The 18,080-nt window shown below is 39.2% G+C and overlaps 1 protein-coding gene and 1 pseudogene across 1 annotated transcript in view; one reads left to right on the forward strand and one right to left on the reverse strand.

Moving 5' to 3' along the window:
• Positions 1 to 18,080, reverse strand: part of MCMBP (minichromosome maintenance complex binding protein) — a 61,248-nt gene that overhangs the window by 4,389 nt on the left and 38,779 nt on the right. Inside the window, exons 10-15 of the mRNA XM_024755928.1 lie at positions 14,253 to 14,425; positions 13,783 to 13,906; positions 12,494 to 12,611; positions 7,015 to 7,180; positions 5,954 to 6,087; positions 4,858 to 5,022 (exon numbers count right to left, since the gene is read on the reverse strand). Coding sequence (XP_024611696.1) covers positions 4,858 to 5,022; positions 5,954 to 6,087; positions 7,015 to 7,180; positions 12,494 to 12,611; positions 13,783 to 13,906; positions 14,253 to 14,425 — 880 coding nt within the window. The remainder of the gene's footprint in view (positions 1 to 4,857; positions 5,023 to 5,953; positions 6,088 to 7,014; positions 7,181 to 12,493; positions 12,612 to 13,782; positions 13,907 to 14,252; positions 14,426 to 18,080) is intronic.
• Positions 17,824 to 18,080, forward strand: part of LOC112406892 (nuclease-sensitive element-binding protein 1-like) — a 1,172-nt pseudogene continuing 915 nt past the window's right edge.

Here is an 18,080-nt window from a genome sequence, read left to right on the forward strand (position 1 = left end):
TCCTCAACAAAATACTAGCAAACAGAATCCAACAACACATTAAAAGGATCATACACCATGATCGAGTGGGATTTATCCCAGGGATGCAAGGATTCTTCAATATACACAAATCAATCAATGTAATACACCGTATTAACAAACTGAAGAAAAAAAAACATGATCATCTCAATAGATGCAGAAAAAGCTTTCAACAAAATTCAACACCGATTTATGATAAAAACTCTCCAGAAAGTGGGCATAGAGGGACCCTACCTCAATACCATATATGACAAACCCACAGCAAACACCATTCTCAATGGTGAAAAACAGAAAGCATTTCCTCTAAGATCAGAAACAAGACAAGGATGTCCACTCTCGCCACTATTATTCAACATAGTTTTGGGAGTCCTAGCCATGGCAATCAGAGAAGGACACAAAATTAATGCACAGAAATCTCTTGCATTCCTATACACTAATGATGAAAAATCTGAAAGAGAAATTAAGGAAACACTCCCATTTACCACTGCAACAAAAAGAATAAAATACCTAGGAATAAACCTACCTAAGGAGATGAAAGACCTGTATGCAGAAAACTACAAAACACTGCTGAAAGAAATTAAAGATGCTACAAACAGATGGAGAGATATACCATGTTCTTAGATTGGAAGAATCAATATTGTGAAAATGACTATAGTACCCAAAGCCATCTACAGATTCAGTGCAATCCCTATCAAATTACCAATGACATTTTTTACAGAACTAGAGAGAAAAATCTTAAAAGTTGCATGGAGACACAATAGACCCCGAATAGCCAAAGCAGTCTTGAGGGGAAAAAAACGGAGCTGGAGGAATCAGACTCCCTGACTTCAGACTATACTACAAAGCTACAGTAATCAAGACAATACAGTACTGGCACAAAAACAGAAACATAGATCAATGGAACAGGATAGAAAGCCCAGAGACAAACCCACACACCTATGGTCAACTAATCTATGATAAAGAAGGCAAGGAGATACAATGGAGAAAAGACAGTCTCTTCAATAAGTGGTGCTGGGAAAACTGGACAGCTACATGTAAAAAAATGAAATTAGAACACTCCCTAATACCATACACAAAAATAAACTCAAAATGGATTAAAGACCTAAATCTAAGACTGGACACCATAAAACTCTTAGAGGAAAACATAGGAAGAACACTCTGACATAAATCACAGCAAGATCTTTTCTCATCCACCTCCTAGAGTAATGGAAGTAAAAACAAAAATAAACAAATGGGACCTAATGAAACTTAAAAGCTTTTGCACAGCAAAGGAAACTACAAACAAGACGAAAAGACAACCCTCAGAATGGGAGAAAATATTTGCAAACAAATCCACAGACAATGGATTAATCTCCAAAATATATAAACAGCTCATGCAGCTCAATATTAAAAAAACAAACAACCCAATCCAGAAATGGGCAGACGACCTAAACAGACATTTCTCCAAAGAAGACATACAGATGGCCAAGAAGCACATGAAAAGCTGCTCAACATCACTAATTATTAGGGAAATGCAAATCAAAACTACAATGAGGTATCACCTCACACCAGTCAGAATGGGCATCATCAGAAAATCTACAAAGAAAAATGCTGGAGAGGGTGTAGAGAAAAGGGAACCCTCTTGCACTGTTGGTGGGAATGCAAACTGATACAGCCAATATGGAGAACAGTATGAAGGTTCCTTAAAAAACTAAAAATAGAATTATCATATGACCCAGCAATCCCAGGACTGGGCATATACCCAGAGAAAACCATAATTCAAAAAGACAAATGCACCCCAGTGTTGACTGCAGCACTATTTACAATAGCCAGGACATGGAAGCAACCTAAATGCCAATCCACAGACAAATGGATAAAGATGATGTGGTACATATATACAATGGAATATTACTCAGCCATAAAAAGGAAATAAATTGGGGCATCTGTAGAGATGTGGATGCATCTAGAGACTGTCATACAGAGTGAAGTAAGTCAGAAAGAGAAAGACAAATATTGTACATTAACACATATATGTGGAACCTAGAAAATGGTACAGATGAACCGGTTTGCAGGGCAGAAATTGAGACACAGAAGTAGAGAACAGACATATGGACACCAAGGGGGGAAAGTGGCAGGGTTGTGGTGTGATGAACTGGGAGATTGCGATTGACATATATATACTAATATATATAAAATGGATAACTAATAAGAACCTGCTATATAGGGCTTCCCTGGTGGCACAGTGGTTGAGAGTCCGCCTGCCGGTGCAGGGGACACGGGTTCATGCCCCAGTCCGGGAAGATCCCACATGCTGTGGAGCGGCTGGGCCTGTGAGCCATGGCCGCTGAGCCTGCACAGCCAGAGCCTGTGCTCCGCAATGGGAGAGGCCACAACAGTGAGAGGCCCGTGTAACGCAAAAAAAAAAAAACAAAAACAAAGAACCTGCTGTATAAAAAAATAAAATTCAAGAGTCACTGTGGGAAAAAAAACCAACAACAACCAAACAAGAAAAAAAAGAGAGAAAATCTGGGGAATGAGATATTGTTAAGGGGATCGGAGGGGGAGGAATACACATACATATGTATATATATACACACCCACACACAAATGTGTGTGTGTGTATCTGTCCCCAACCACCAGGAAGTTAGAAGGTCGCATGCGTGCCCAGGGCTGGGCACATGCTCAGATCTGAGCCTGAGTAGGCAGGCCATAAGCTCTCACCACTGAACAACCCTGAGGCTCTGTGCAAGCAGAAGGCGAAGGCTAGGGGGCAGCTGTAAACTGCATGGCTGAGTGTTAAAGGATTGCTCCAACATGGATACAGAGTCCCTTAGCTTAGACTGGGAGACTGCTTCCAGGCATCTAAGGAAATTAAATTTCTATCCAATCACTGCCCACTGAGCTAACCGAGCCAAGACTTCAGTGCCCACATACAACTAAGAATACAGACTTTTAAAAATCAGTTCAGAAAAGTCACTAAACAACAAAGAGCAACAACAACAAAACACTGGGGGGGCAGGGGGGGAGGGGGCAGAATCTGCCAGAGCAGAGTTGCCAATTATATTATTTACAACACCTGGTTTGGGCTTCCCTGGTGGCACAGTGGTTAAGAATCCGCCTGCCAATGCAGGGAACACGGGTTCGAGCCCTGGTCCGGGAAGATCCCCCATGCCGCAGAGCAACTAAGCCTGTGCGCCACAACTACTGAGCCTGTGCTCTAGAGCCCGCGAGCCACAACTACTGAAGCCCACGCGCCTAGAGCCTGTGCTCTGTAACAAGAGAAGCCACCCAATGAGAAGCTTGTGCACCACAACGAAGAGTAGCCCCCACTCGCCTCAACTAGAGAAAAGCCTGCACGCAGCAATAAAGACCCAACGCAGCCAAAGATAACTAGATTAAAAAAATAAATCATCTATAAAAAACAACCTTTCAATACAAAAAGTAGGAGAAATACAAAGAGACAAGTATGTGTAGCCCCCTTCATTGGAAAATAAGAAGTCCTTGAGGAAACTTAAATATTGGAATTACTACACAGACTTTAAATTAGCTATTTTAAATATATTCAAAGAACTAAAGGAAACCATGAATAAAGAACTTTAAGTATGAGAATGATGTCTCACCAAATAGAAAATACCAGTAAAGCGATAGGAATTATTTAAAAAGCAAACAGAAATTCTGAAGTTGAAAAATACAACTTAAATTAAAAATTCACTTGAAAGGCAGAAGAAAGATTCAGCAAATCTGTAGACATGCTGACCAAAATTATCTGGTCTGTGGAACAGAAAGCAAAAAGAATGAGGAAAACTGAACAGAGCCTCAAAGACCTGTGGGACACCATCAAGTGTACCACATACATACATGGGAGTGCCACAGAGGAGAAAGGGGCAGGAAAAAACTTAAATAATGGTCAAAAACTTACCAAATGTCTTGAAAACTCCCCCCAAATGTGCATTAATCTGCACATCCAAGAAGCTCAATAAATTGCAAGTAGGATAAACTCAAAGAGATCCATATGTAGACACATTACAGCTAAACTGTCAAAAGCCAAAGAGAATCTTGAAAGGACAAGAGAAAAATGACTCATTGTGTACAAAGAACCCTCACTGGAAACTGACTTCTCCTCAGAAAATCCACTAGGCAGTTGGAGGACTTAAAAGTGCTGAAAGAACAAGCCTATGAACCAAGAATTCTACATCCAGCAATATTAGTCTCCAAAAATTAAGGAGAAATTAAGACATTCTCAGGTAAGCAAAAACTGAGAATGTGTCACAAGCAGAGCTCCCCCATAAAAAATACTGAGAAATACGAAAGAGAGTTCTCCAGGCTAAAGTGAAAGTAACTCGGATCCACGTGAAGATCACTGGTAAAGGTAACTACACAGGTAAATATAAAAGGTAGTATAAATGTCTTTAAAGACAACTGCATAAAGCAATAATTGTAAATGTGTTGACAGACGTATCAGTGTATAAAGACGTAATGTGAATGATGATAAAGCACAAAGGAGCAGGAGAAGGAATGGAAGGTATGAAGGAGCAAAGCTTTTGCATACTATTGTGCTTAAACTGGCATAATCCTAAATTAATCCCAGATTATCATAGTTAAGATGTTAATGTAGCTCCCAGGGCAACAACTAAAGAAAAAAAATATGTCATAAAAGAAAAGACATGGAAATTAAAATTGTACACTAGAAATATCTATTTCAAACAAAAGAAGACAATAATGGAGGAATAGAGGAACAAAAAAGACATATGACACAGAAAACAAATAGCAAGATTACCTTATCAGTAATTACAGTAAATGTAAATTGATTAAATATCCCAATTCAACACAGGGAGATCCTTTGTTTTAACCCAAACACACCTTGGTTATTTCATCAGATATGCTATAATCCAGGAACCTCAAAAGGGTCAGATAAATGCGGAATTTATTCAGCACAGAAGGCAGCACCGCAGAGAGAAGGCTGTTCATGTACTCCTCCATGTTTGGTGGAATTAGCTGTGGCTGTAAGTGGATCTGGCAGTCTGCCTAAAATGAGAAACAGTACACATTATTTTCCAAGTTCCTAAATCAACCTAGAATTTCAGGGGGATGCATTATCTCTATCAGCCCCTAAGGGAATTAAATACAATCCCTTATTAGGGGGAGGGCACTGTTTAATATTAATTTCTATCCACTGTAACTATCTCAGCAATAATTACAGAAGTTAGCCTTTTCTTCGTTACTTATGTTTCTTCAATGGTTATCAGTAAACATATAAAAAACAGTGAATCTCTAAAAAGCAGCTAATTAAAATGTTTTAGATGTTTCCTTAATCACGGAACATGTACTCTATTTCTTACTGAACTGCATTTCTAGAAACCACATATAGCAAATCACACTTTCCCACAGAAATTTACCACTGGGCCATTTCATTCTCATTCACAGGCAGTTCCTCCTATCAAGGGTGAACATCATTATACAGAGCACATATGCCTTTTCAACAACTGGGCATACTTCTCATCATTAATGACTCAGATGTAAAAGCTCTCTTCATTAGTCACTGATGATTCACCAGAGCATTCCACAATATAGCACAGAAATAATTACCAGGTGATTAGGAACATTTTAAAAGGAACCCTAAAATATTTCTCACGTAGGATTGGCAGAAAACAATGGAACAGAGGCAGCAAGAACAAAGGTCTGGATGTTAATCAGGCAATTTACAGACAGTTTCTACTTGCTCTCCCTACATGTGGGAGTTTTCTGCTGCCAAGAGTTTTCTTTGCTTGTCTTGTGATTTTCTTTACAAAGTTTTCATCCGAGAGAACAAAATAAGCAGCTCCCTCATTAATAATCGGCAGCCACAACTCTGAAACAAGTTTAACTTATTAATAATAAGTAGTACCAAGAAACAAAGCAAAAATATAGATATCTTTCCAATGTAACCTCCGTCCATTTTAAAATGACCCTTCATTACCGGCAGGAGTGATCTCCCCTCCGAAGTAATAAAAACATTAATATTGCAGGGGAATTCCATCTGGTGGTAGCTGAAGTCATAATCCACCTTCTGCCAAGTTATTAGGTTGCTCAGGGCAGTCACATTATGAACACCTACAAAAACAAGGGAATAATTTTTCAGTAACTTGATTTTAATCACCTAACCAAATTAGTTTTGCTGACATTAATAAGACATGAGATTTCTACTGCTTTAAAAAAAAGTATATGAGGCACTGTTCAATCTTCTAAATGGTCATTAATTAATAGGCTTCACAGATAATATCTGTCAAGCTAGACAAACATATTTCTGGAGCCAAGATTCCTCCCCCACCCACCCCAAATCTAATACCAAGCATCTGGTGTGCAATTAGAGATAAAATAGTTCCCGATAAAAGTATGATTATTTTGTATGTGGCATCTTCACAGGGCTAAAATAATCTGGTAGAACCAAAATTATTTTTATACAGATAAGGTTAGTGAATTTTACTGAATTTATACTCACCTTTGCCTTAATTCTACCCAGTCTACACTATTTTTACCTCTTGAACTTACACCAGCAAAGTGTCTTAATTCTCATTTGAGCATAGATAAAGCAATCTGCTTTCTTGTAATTTTATAACATGTTCCATAACTGAGGTTAGTGCAAGCCATCTGATCTACTAAATATTTTTTCAGAGATTCTTTGAAAAAAATTTTTTAAATCACATTGGCTGGTAGAAAATGTTTTACTAGATCTTTTCTACAACTTTTCTTTTGAGGTAATATAGGACTAAAGGCAAAACCTCCTCCCTTTTCAACCTTTCAAAAGCTACCTGCTACTTGGTGTATTATCATACTATTTTCAAACTATCACAAAACATAGTTGATGTACACAATTTATTTGTTAATGATATATGCTTTAACCAAATTCACAGAGCAAGCCTTTGTCTTAAATACTTGTGAAGTGTGAATTTGTCTTTGTTCAGTTATTCCTTAGAAGATCATTACCATGCCTGGCTTTGCTGGGAGTTAGAAATGGAAGGACAATGTCCGTGCACACACCTGGCGTGTCCAGCTGCCCCTGTTCCAGGAGAGTTTCATCAATTACAAGAGAAGTATTGCTGGGCAGCTGGAGGAGCCCGCTGACCAAGCGATTGGCTGTGTAGTCTTTGTGGGGAATGAATTTCAAGTGGTTCATGTTCGCTATAGTCATCTGCAGATGAAAAGACTGCAAAGAGAAATTTTTTTAATGATCAAGGAACTAAGTTTCCCTCTTTTAAGAAAACATATATTTGGAGTTAAACACTACATTTTATAATGGAAAGAAAGAGCTTATTATTTCTAAGGGAGTAAGCAGTCTCATGGTTTCTTGAGCTCTTAGAAACAAAAATTTCTCCATCATAAGAATTTCTGATTCTATGAGCTGCTTTATTTTCAGCTGTCTTGTTCAGTATTCTTGAAGAATATTTTTTATTTTACCAGTGAACCAGAAACAAATGATAGACAACTGATATATATATCAAATATTCAGAGGCTTAACTTCTTTAACTGACCACAGGCTAACAAAACAGAAAATAAAATGTTTATTTACACATCAAGACGGAGAGAGAAAAGCTTAATTTTCCTCTGTGCTCCCTGAATTAAAATCACATTCATCAGTAAAGGCAAACATACAGTAGAAGTAGGAAATCATCCATACACAAATACGATATCTAAATCAGTAATCGTGAGAGGAGAGGACAAACACCAAACTATATTGCCCAAGGTGATCTACAAATTCAATGCAATCCCTATCAAATTACCAATGGCGTATTTTGTTTTTGTTTTTGTTTTTTTGCGGTACACAGGCCTCTCACTGTTGGGGCCTCTGCCGCTGCAGAGCACATACTCCGGAGGCACAGGCTCAGCGGCCATGGCTCACGGGCCCTAGCCACTCTGCGGCATGTGGGATCTTCCCAGACCAGGGCATGAACTGAACCCGTGTCCCTTGCATCGGCAGGCAGACTCTCAACCCACTGCGCCACCAGGGAAGCCCCCAGTGGCGTTTTCTATAGAACTAGAAAAAAAATTTTTTAATTTGTATGGAAACACAAAAGACGCCAAAGCAATCTTGAGAAAGAAAAATGGAGCTGGAGGAATCAGGCTCCCTGACTTCAGACTATACTACAAAGCTACAGTCATCAAAACAGTATGGTACTAGCATAAAACAAAAATATAGATCAATGGAACAGAACAGAAAGCCCAGAAATAAACCCACACACACATGGTCAATTAATCTACAACAAAGGAGGCAAGAATATACCATGAAGAAATGACAGTCTCTTCAATAAGTGTTGCTGGGAAAACTGGACAGCCACATGTAAAAGAATGAATTAGAACAGTCTCTAACACCATATAAAAAAATAAACTCAGAATGGATTAAAGACCTAAATGTAAGACTGGATATCATAAAACTCCTAGAGGAAAACATAGGCAGAACACTCTGACATAAATGGCAGCAATATCTTTTTGGATCTATCTCCTAGAGTAATGGAAATAAAAACAAAAATAAACAAATGGGACTTAATTAACCTTAAAAGCTTTTGCACAACAAAGGAAACCATAAACTAAATGAATAGAAAACCTACAGAATGGGAGAAAATATTTGCAAATGATGCAACTGACAAGGGCTTAATTTCCAAAATATACAAACAGCTCATACAGCTCAGTATCAAAATAACAAACCCAATCAAAAAGTGGGCATAGGGCTTCCCTGGTGGCGCAGTGGTTGAGTGTCCGCCTGCCGATGCAGGGGACACGGGTTCATGCCCCAGTCTGGGAGGATCCCACATGCCACGGAGCGGCTGGGCCCGTGAGCCATGGCCGCTGAGCCTGCGTGTCCGGAGCCTGTGCTCCACAATGGGAGAGGCCACAACAGTGAGAGGCCCGTGTACCGCAAAAAAAAAAAAAAAAAAAAAAAGGGGGCACAGACCTAAGTAGGCATTTCTCCAGAGATGACATACACATGGCCAAAAGGCACATGAAAAGATGCTCAACATTGCTATTACAGAAATGCAGATCAAAACTACAATGAGATATCACTCACACTGGTCAGAATGGCCATCATCAAAAAGTCTACAAATAATAAATGCTGGAGAGGGTGTGGAGAAAAGGGAACCCTCCTACACTGTTGGTGGGAATGTAAGTTGGTGCAGCCTCTATAGAAAACAGTATGGAGTTTCCTCAGAAAACTAAAAATAGAATTACCAAAGGATCCAGCAATCCCACTCCTGGGCATAGAAACAAAACTCTAAACCACAAAGATACACGCACCCCTTTGTTCATAGCAGCACTATTCACAATAGCCAAAACATGGAAACAACCTAAATGTCCATCAACAGATGAATGGATAAAGAAGACGTGGTACCTATATACAATGCAATACTCAGCCATAAAAACCAATGAAATAATGGCATTTGCAGCAACATGGATGGATCTAGAGATTATCATACTAAGTAAAGTAAGCCAGACAGAGAAAGACAAATATCGTATGATATCACTTACATGTGGAATCTTAAAAAAAAAAAAAAAAAAGATACAAATGAACTTATATACAAAACAGAAATAGACCCACAGACACAGAAAACAAACTTATGGTTACCAAAGGGGAAAGGGATGAGGGGTGGGGGGATAAATTAGGAGTTTGGGATTAACATAATACACTACTGCATATAAAACAGATAACCAACAGGGACCTACTATATAGCACAGGGAAGTATACTCAATATTTTGTAATAACCTATAAGAGAAAAGAATCTGAGGAAAAAAATATATATGTATGTGTAACTGAATCACTCTGCTGTACACCTGAAACTAACAAAACACTGTAAATCAACTGTACTTCAATTTTTAAAAAATCCGTGAATCACTATATTGTACACCTGTAACTTATATAATATTATATATCAACTATACTTCCATTTTAAAAATTTTTAATAAATTTTGAAAATAAAATAAAACTATATTCATTCAGCATAGACAGCTGCAGACCTCTAAACAAATTGCTCCAAGGAGGCCTGAGGTGTGGAGGACTCCACACTGTCATCAGCGCTGTGGGTCTCGGAACCTGCTCTACCCGGGAGAGCCACCTCCTCACCCAGTCTCAGCAGTAGAAAATCAGTTAAGTCCACCTGCACCACCCTCCGTCTTCCTGAGCCCACCACACCCAGTGCCCTCTGCACCCTGCGTTGTACTCCAATCTAAGATCACTCTGGACCATAAAGAAGTATGTGTGGTACGGGTGGAGACTGGGGTGGGGAAGGATGTCAAGGAAGAGAGAAGATGTATTTTCAAAATGCAGAGGATTTTTGTACTTTGGCTCAATAATTCAAAGAAAGCAAAGAAACAGAGTCTGTCGAAACAAAAGGTGGCATAGAGCAGGGTGCAGCTCCATATAAGCAAAAGAGGTCACTCACACTTACTGCTACGAAAACTAAATAAGATATTAAAAAGGCAAGTGTTTAGAAAAAGTTCAGTGCTAGCTAGACACAAACATAAGAGTAATATAAGGGAATGGGATATGGTAAAAATGAAACAGTAAAACAAACCACTACAAAGTGATGTAGAATAAAAAGAACAAAAAGGAAATACCTTACCATGCAAGAATCTTGAGTACTTTCCTCATATCACTTTCATACTTAAAAATATAATTCATGTCCCAAGTATGTGCTACTTAAATCTTGGCCTCAAGCTTTGAGTGGCCCTAGGCTGCCACTCAGACCCCACGTCCTACGCTCCTCCCCAGCACTCATTCCATGGCAGTACACCGGCCCCTCAGGCTGGCGTTCCTCAACATGCCCAGCACGCTGCGCTCGGACCCTGAACTTGTTCTCTGCACAGGACAGACACTTTCCCCAACACGGCCCTGTGTCTTGATCCTGGGTTTGCATCAAGTCTCTCCCTGAACTCCACCCTGGAGAGGGCTTCCCCAACACGCTGTAGATGTCAGCAACTCCACCCTGGCCTACCCCCCAGCACTCCCTATCCCCTTCCCCTGGGCCTTTACTGTTCTCCATGGCACTTCAGTGACATACTATATATGTTATTTATTATTTGTTGGTCTTCCACCACCAACAAAATGTGGTCCAGGGCACTCCCAGGGAGTTGCTGAAACCCTTTTATGGGGTCCATGAGGTCAAAATCACACATGGATAAAAGATCCATTCAATGTGCAAGACAGACCAATGAATTTACGATAGCAGAGTATAAAAAGTTCATTGATGAGATTACAGATTTCACACAACTATCCTTGAAGAAAATGCCATATGGACAGTTTTGGTCTAGTATCAGAAGAATATCTACAGTTATCTGAAAATGCCATTAAAAGTTCTTCCTTTGCCAACTACTTTTTCATCTGTGTAAGGCCAGCATTCCTTCATATACTTCAGTCAAAACATCATGTTACAATAGACTGAATGCAGGAACAGATATGACAATCCAGCTGTCTTCTATTAATCCAGACATTACAGAGACTGGCAAAAATTTAAAACAATGTCACTCGCAAGAGGGAAGACATATGGGATCATATGTATATGTATAGCTGATTCACTTTGTTATAAAGCAGAAACTAACACACCATTGTAAAGCAATTATACCCCAATAAAGATGTTTAAAAAAAACAAAACAAAAAAAAAAACAAAACAACAAAAAAAAAAAAAACAAAAAACAATGTCACTTTTATCACTAATATTATTTTGTTTGGAAAAAAAGCTATTTTTTACAAAAATATTTTACTTCTGCTCATATGTAATTGATTTTCAATGAATATTTTAATATGTTTTTAGTTTTAACTTCTAATATGGTAAATTGATAATAAAAACCCAAACAACATCTCTAAGTTCTCAATAATTTTTTAACAGTGTAAAGTGAGTCAAGGAGAGTGAGAAATGTTGGTCTATTTAGTCCAATGCTGTTTCTTAAGAGCCCAGAAGACACTCAATAAACACTGGTTAAATGAATGATCTGTTTCAACCTCTTAAATTTCCAAAGAAGTGATCGGCATTGCCAGTCACACAACTAATTAGAAGCGATTCCCCTGTCCCCAAGATCTTAATACCACACAAACACTGCGTTCCAGATGTCCTGGCAAATAAAGGTAGCTTGACTTTCCAAACAGGAATTAAAACTGGGGTAGGAGAGATCAAGTTATTACCTCAACTAAAAGAATTATGCTCCTATAATTTAGAGTTTACTTAGATTTACGATTTTAAAGCACACAAAGGATACCAAATTGCACAAACAAACTGGCATCAACGGAGAGTACAATGTTAAGGGAGTTACTACAGTTGTGTTGTTACTTGAAGAGACCTGTGCTAAGGCAATAAAGGAAACGTGAAATGTTTAGGAGTTAGTACATTTTAAATTATGAAACTAGGCAGGCTTTGTTTCCCCTTAATGAGGTCTGTTAACATCTCAAAGTTAAATATTTGGGTTGAATGAAAGACAATTAGATGGACTTTTAAAGTGTACTTAAGCTTATAATACATATTTATATTGATCTTACTGCTGGAACTAGATGTTGAATAATTCGATATAAGTGTTCGGTGAAGGTACTATTCCGTGGACACCCACTCAAGTTAACCGTAAATTTTCCTAGTGGAAGAACATCTCTTCTTGTATATCTAGAAGAAAAAAGATATCAACCAATAAGATACTCACGTGATTTCCTGATCTCCATCAAAAAGCAAACGAAGAAAAATTAGCTTAATACTGTCATTAAAATTAAAGCAGATTATTCTGATCAGTTGTTTTTTTAAGCAGAAACAACAATAAAAATAATAGCCAATATTTAAGTGCTGGGCACGTGCCAGGTACTGTTCTAAGTACTTAAATCCTTTCTCATTTAATTCCCAAACACTCTAAGGTAGGTATTATTGTTTTCATTTTACAGATGAGAAACCTGAGATACAGAAATTTTAAGAAACATGCCCACGTTCACGTAGCCAGGAAGTGACAGAGCTGAATTTGAACCCAGGTAGTTTGGTTCCAGAGTCTATGCTCTCAACCATCATGTACTACTGTCTCAAATCCTACCTGAGGAAAGATTTATAGTACAAAGATGTTTACTGGAGGATTATTTAAACAGAGAAAAAGTAGGAAAACCTAACATTTAGGGAAAAAGTACAGCTGTCTATAATGAAATACTGCACAGCCATTAAGAGGTTCAAGAAGAATTATGATAGGAAACGCTTAACATAAATGATAAAAGCAAGATAATGATCTGTTTAGAGTATAATTGAGATCTAAGTAGGGATGGATACATATGTAAACAAAAAAAAGATGATATGAACAGGTACCAAGATCTGTTAACTGAGATCATCTTTAAGTTGTGAGATTACAGACAATTTCAATTTTCTTCTTTATGCTCTTGGAACTTGTTGAAGGCACACATGTTATTTTGAAATCAGAAAACAAAGAGCTGTAGTGAAGTGAAAGGGAGAGGGGCACATGTCCACATACAAGTGAGATGTATACCAAATGGACCTCACAGAGCCTTGGGATGTATAAATAGAGAATTCAGAATGCAAAAAGGATAAAACAACTCATTTTACTCATTGGCCAGGTTCTTTATCTGATTTTTGCTCTTAAATTAAAGGAGATACAATCAAAATGCTACATGTGACGCTGAGAAAAGTTGAAAAAGGAATTTCTGTGATTTGGTATAACACCTGTTACACTGAACAAATAACCATCTGGTGATGAAGCCTGATAAAAACAGAAACCTTTCTGTTCTTTTCCCCTCTCAACAAAACACCAAACTCCCTTAATTCCCACCAAGAACAGAGCACTTACACTGTAGAAATGAGATGTAATATAAGATATTCAGCAGCCAAACTGTCTCCCAAAAGGGCGTGAGTGAGGAACCCAAGCAGTTCTGCTCTGACTGGAGACAATTCAGACATGAAACTAGAAACAACTGGAGAGAGAAAGGAGACCAGATTCAGAACACAAACCAGTTCCTCTCGTGTCTCTTAGGTTAAAAAGTAACTGGAACAAAGCACTGCACGTCAGTAGATGACTAGTATGGACTTAAAATATTGGTGGGTAAGTGATGCCAGCTGTCAAAATAAGACAGCGTGTGTACCTTTTGGGGGGGCCTCATTTTAATGAAGAGAATTAACATAAAGGAAAATGGGGCAAAGAAATGGTGACCGCTGGAGAAATTTATTCTGAAGACCAAGAATCTGACTGACAGCTCCACCACGCAGCTTTCACGTGCTGGGTAAGTCTCTGGGCCACGAGGCTTTAGCACTTACACTTACAGGTTTTGCTCTCCTCCTTGTTAAGGCAAGCAGGCAGTAAAGGGTTGATGTGCTGCAACTTCTGGGCTAAAACCACATGGATTCTTGGCACTAAGGAGGCAGGAGGACTGTGCACTCTCTGTTCTTCGGCCGTGTCTGTGCATTCCATTGGATCTAGCAGCGAAGAGGCATCCCTGTGGAGAGATGACAGAGCTTCAGTTCACAAAGGCGGCAGCTGTACAGATGTAAAAATAACACACATCTCTGAAAATCAAATGAGAACTCAAGCCAAGAACAGTTTCACCTGCAGGTCCCCTTAAAGAGCAGAAAATGCTCCTCTTCCTTGTGAACACTTACATCACAGATTTCAGGCTACTTTGGTCATATTATGAGATAACGTATTTATTCTATTCTTCAAGATCAATAACATTTTTACTGGGTGTGTTGTAACTGCAACAAATGGGATACAGCATATCACTCATCAAGTTACTTCAGAATGCAGACACCCTTTCTTAAGCTACTAGATGGGACATCAAATACTTCATCATGTGTCTCAAAAATGGGGGTCTCTTCCTTAAAAGCCATCAGGTGTCTACTATTCAGCGTGAAGAATCCATTCATCTCTCTTGCTAATTTTTTTTTCCTAAATTTTATTCTTACATGATACCTCTCTTGAATAGTGAATAGACAAGCAGTGAAAAGGAAGTGTGAGTTTTTCAGGTTTGCTAAATAAATTAGCAGATGACAGATTTATTGTGAGATGATTGAAACAAAAGACTAAGATGTTTTTAGACTTTACAGACTGACTCTAGAGAGTAATCAATTCATACCACCATCCTCCTTAAATACAAGAATGATACCAACAACCTTTATATAGTGTGTACCATGTGCCGGGCAATGTTCTTCACTTTGCACACACAAATTCATTAAAACCTCACAACCACCCTCATGTATAATGAGGAAACCAAGCCACTGTAGTAGTTAAGTGTAAGGTCACAAAGCCAGTAAGTGGCCAAACCAGGATCCCAACCCAGGCCATCTGGCTCAGTCTGTGTACTAAAATGCCTCCATAAATGAAGTAACTCAAGCAGAAAATTCACCATAACCAGAAACAGCCAAGACAAGCAATTTTGTATGCCATTATTATGGAACTGTTTATTTAAAGTTGTTTAAAATGTCTGTTTTGCATCATTTTTTAAGTGTGAAAAAATAAGTTCTTCCTATGGAAAACCAAGATGAATGTCCAATATTTAACAAAAAACTCTACTGCAGGGGCAGAATATAATTCCTTTCTTTCGCCAACCTCAAAACAAAATAAGAAAGAATGAGGATGATCTGGATTTTCAGAATATATTGTGAGGGGAAAAAATATGTAAAAGAGCACATATACCATGCCCCCTTTTATATAAGGCTAAATGAGGAAAAAAATATATATGCATCTGTTTTTGCAAAAAAGAGATACAGGAAGGATAAAAGCAGAACTGAGGCTGGTTCCCTACAGCAGCAGTCCTCAGCCTTTTTGGCACCAGGGACCAGTTTCACGGAAGACAATTTTCCCACGGATGGGCTGGGGAGTGGGGGGTGCAGGGGTTGGGGGGATGGTCCAGGTGGCAACGCGAGCAAGGGGAGCAGCAGATGAAGCCTCGCTCTCCTGCCCTACAGAGCATGGGTGGGAGCAGGGTAGAAGAGATGAGGGTAGTGGGGAATGACATTCCTACATTCTTTTTATACAGTTTTGATTTTGGCAACAATTTCCATGTTTTCTATACTTATCTTTAAGTACAGAAACCAATAAGGACAGAGGGAAAACTCTGCAGTGAAACACAATGGAAACAAATGAACCTAACTATGTATAATGAATAACAACTAGCAGAGCACTAAGTGGGAGGAAGTCACCCAGGTAACTCTGGAACACAGCTGACTATATATACCCTCTCATTCTAAAATAAAAATTGGAAACAAATAATGAACTCAAGTTACTAGGTTTGTTTTTTGCAGTGGTATGGGTTATCAATTCTGAAATTACCTTCTCTGCATAGCAGTCTCCTCTTACCAGCAGGGAATACATTTCAAAACCCCTAGTGGATGCCTGAAACTGGATAGTACTGAGCCCCACATATGTCTTTTCCTATATATACATTCCTATGATAAAGTTTAATTTACAAATTAGGCACCGTAAGAGATTAACCATGATAACTAATAATAAAAATGAACAATTACAATGATATACTGTAATAAAAGTTACGTGAATGTGGTTTCTCTCTCAAAATATCTTATTGTACAAATTTAATGCCTTCTCCATCTTAACTAAGCACTTATCACATACCGTGACTGTAACTTTTGCAGGTTGAGATGCAAAAGCAAAACTAGCACTAATTTCTTTTTCCATCTCAACAATTTCACAGAATCTTCTACTGTTCTTACTGTAGATCTTAACAACCTCAGTATACGATTTTTTTTCTCTTTCCATATAAGTCAAAAAATTTTACCTTTTCACTTTAAAAAAGGCATTTTACAGCTTTTCTTTGGCATACCCAAATTGCCAGATCACTACTCTTATGCTTTGGGGCCATTATTAAGTAAAATAAGGGTTACTTGACTACAGGCACTGTGATACCTGGAAAGTCGATCTGATAACTGAGATGGCTACTAAGTGACTAACGGATGGCATACCCTGGACAAAGGGATGATTCACGTCCTGGGCAGGACGGAGTGGGACAACTCAAAATTTCATCACACTACTAAGAAAGGTATGCAGTTTAAAACTTATTGTTTATTTCTGGAATTTCCCAGTTAATATTTTCAGACAGCGGTTGACTGTAGGTAACTGAAACCATGGAAAGCAAAACCAAAGTGAGGGGGACCCTACTATATCATAGAACTGAGCAAAGGAATATATTGAGGATACTAGGAGTCAAGTTTCTTTCTGTTAGAAAAGGGAATTACAAATACGGAAAGGAGGAAGACTAGAATGACACCGAGTTGTGGAGCTGAACTGAACTGGAAACAGGAAGACAGCGTGAGCTCATGGTTTCTGATATAGTAAATAATATAAAAATATATGTAGATGTGTGTATATAAATGTGTGCGTGTGTGAGTATGTATATATTTATTTCCTAGCTCTGCTGAAATGTCATAGAAGCAATGCCAGCTCAGGACCAATGAGCACACCAGTACTCAAATCTTGATTTTTTAAACAAAATTCCTCAGTAAAAGAAACAGGTGCTCCTTGGAAAAAGGGCTGAAACTGAGGCTGAAGCATGGGAAGTACAAGATGAGGCTGAAACAGCTTAATGCATCAGAAAATATATGTTCAAAAATGGTAAGATAAGGTCACGTCAAAAAGAACCCACTGGTGGCGCAGTGGTTGAGAGTCCGCCTGCCGATGCAGGGGACACGGGTTCGTGCCCCGGTCCGGGAAGATCCCACATGCCGCGGAGCGGCTGGGCCCGTGAGCCATGGCCGCTGAGCCTGCGCTCCGCAACGGGAGAGGCCACAACAGTGAGAGGCCCGTGTACCGCGAAAAAAAAAAGAACCCACAGTTCGATCGGTAGCAGGAGCCGACCCCGGAGAGCCCCGAGCAGCCCAACTGCCACCGTCCCCACTCACCATCACCGCAACCATGAGCAGCGAGGCCGAGACCCAGCAGCCACCCGCCACCCAACCCCCCGCCCTCACTGCTGCCGCCGCCAAGCCCAGCACGACGGGCATGGGCAGGACTGGCAGTGGCGCAGGCAGCGGTGGCCCCGGCAGCCTCACATCAGCGGCGCCTGCTGGTGGGGACAAAAAGATCATTACAGCGAAGGTTCTGGGAACAGTAAAATGGTTCAATGTAAGAAACAGATATGG

Source organism: Neophocaena asiaeorientalis, unplaced genomic scaffold (genome assembly GCF_003031525.2).
Source record: "Neophocaena asiaeorientalis asiaeorientalis breed wild unplaced genomic scaffold, Neophocaena_asiaeorientalis_V1.1 scaffold85, whole genome shotgun sequence".
Taxonomy (NCBI): domain Eukaryota; kingdom Metazoa; phylum Chordata; class Mammalia; order Artiodactyla; family Phocoenidae; genus Neophocaena; species Neophocaena asiaeorientalis.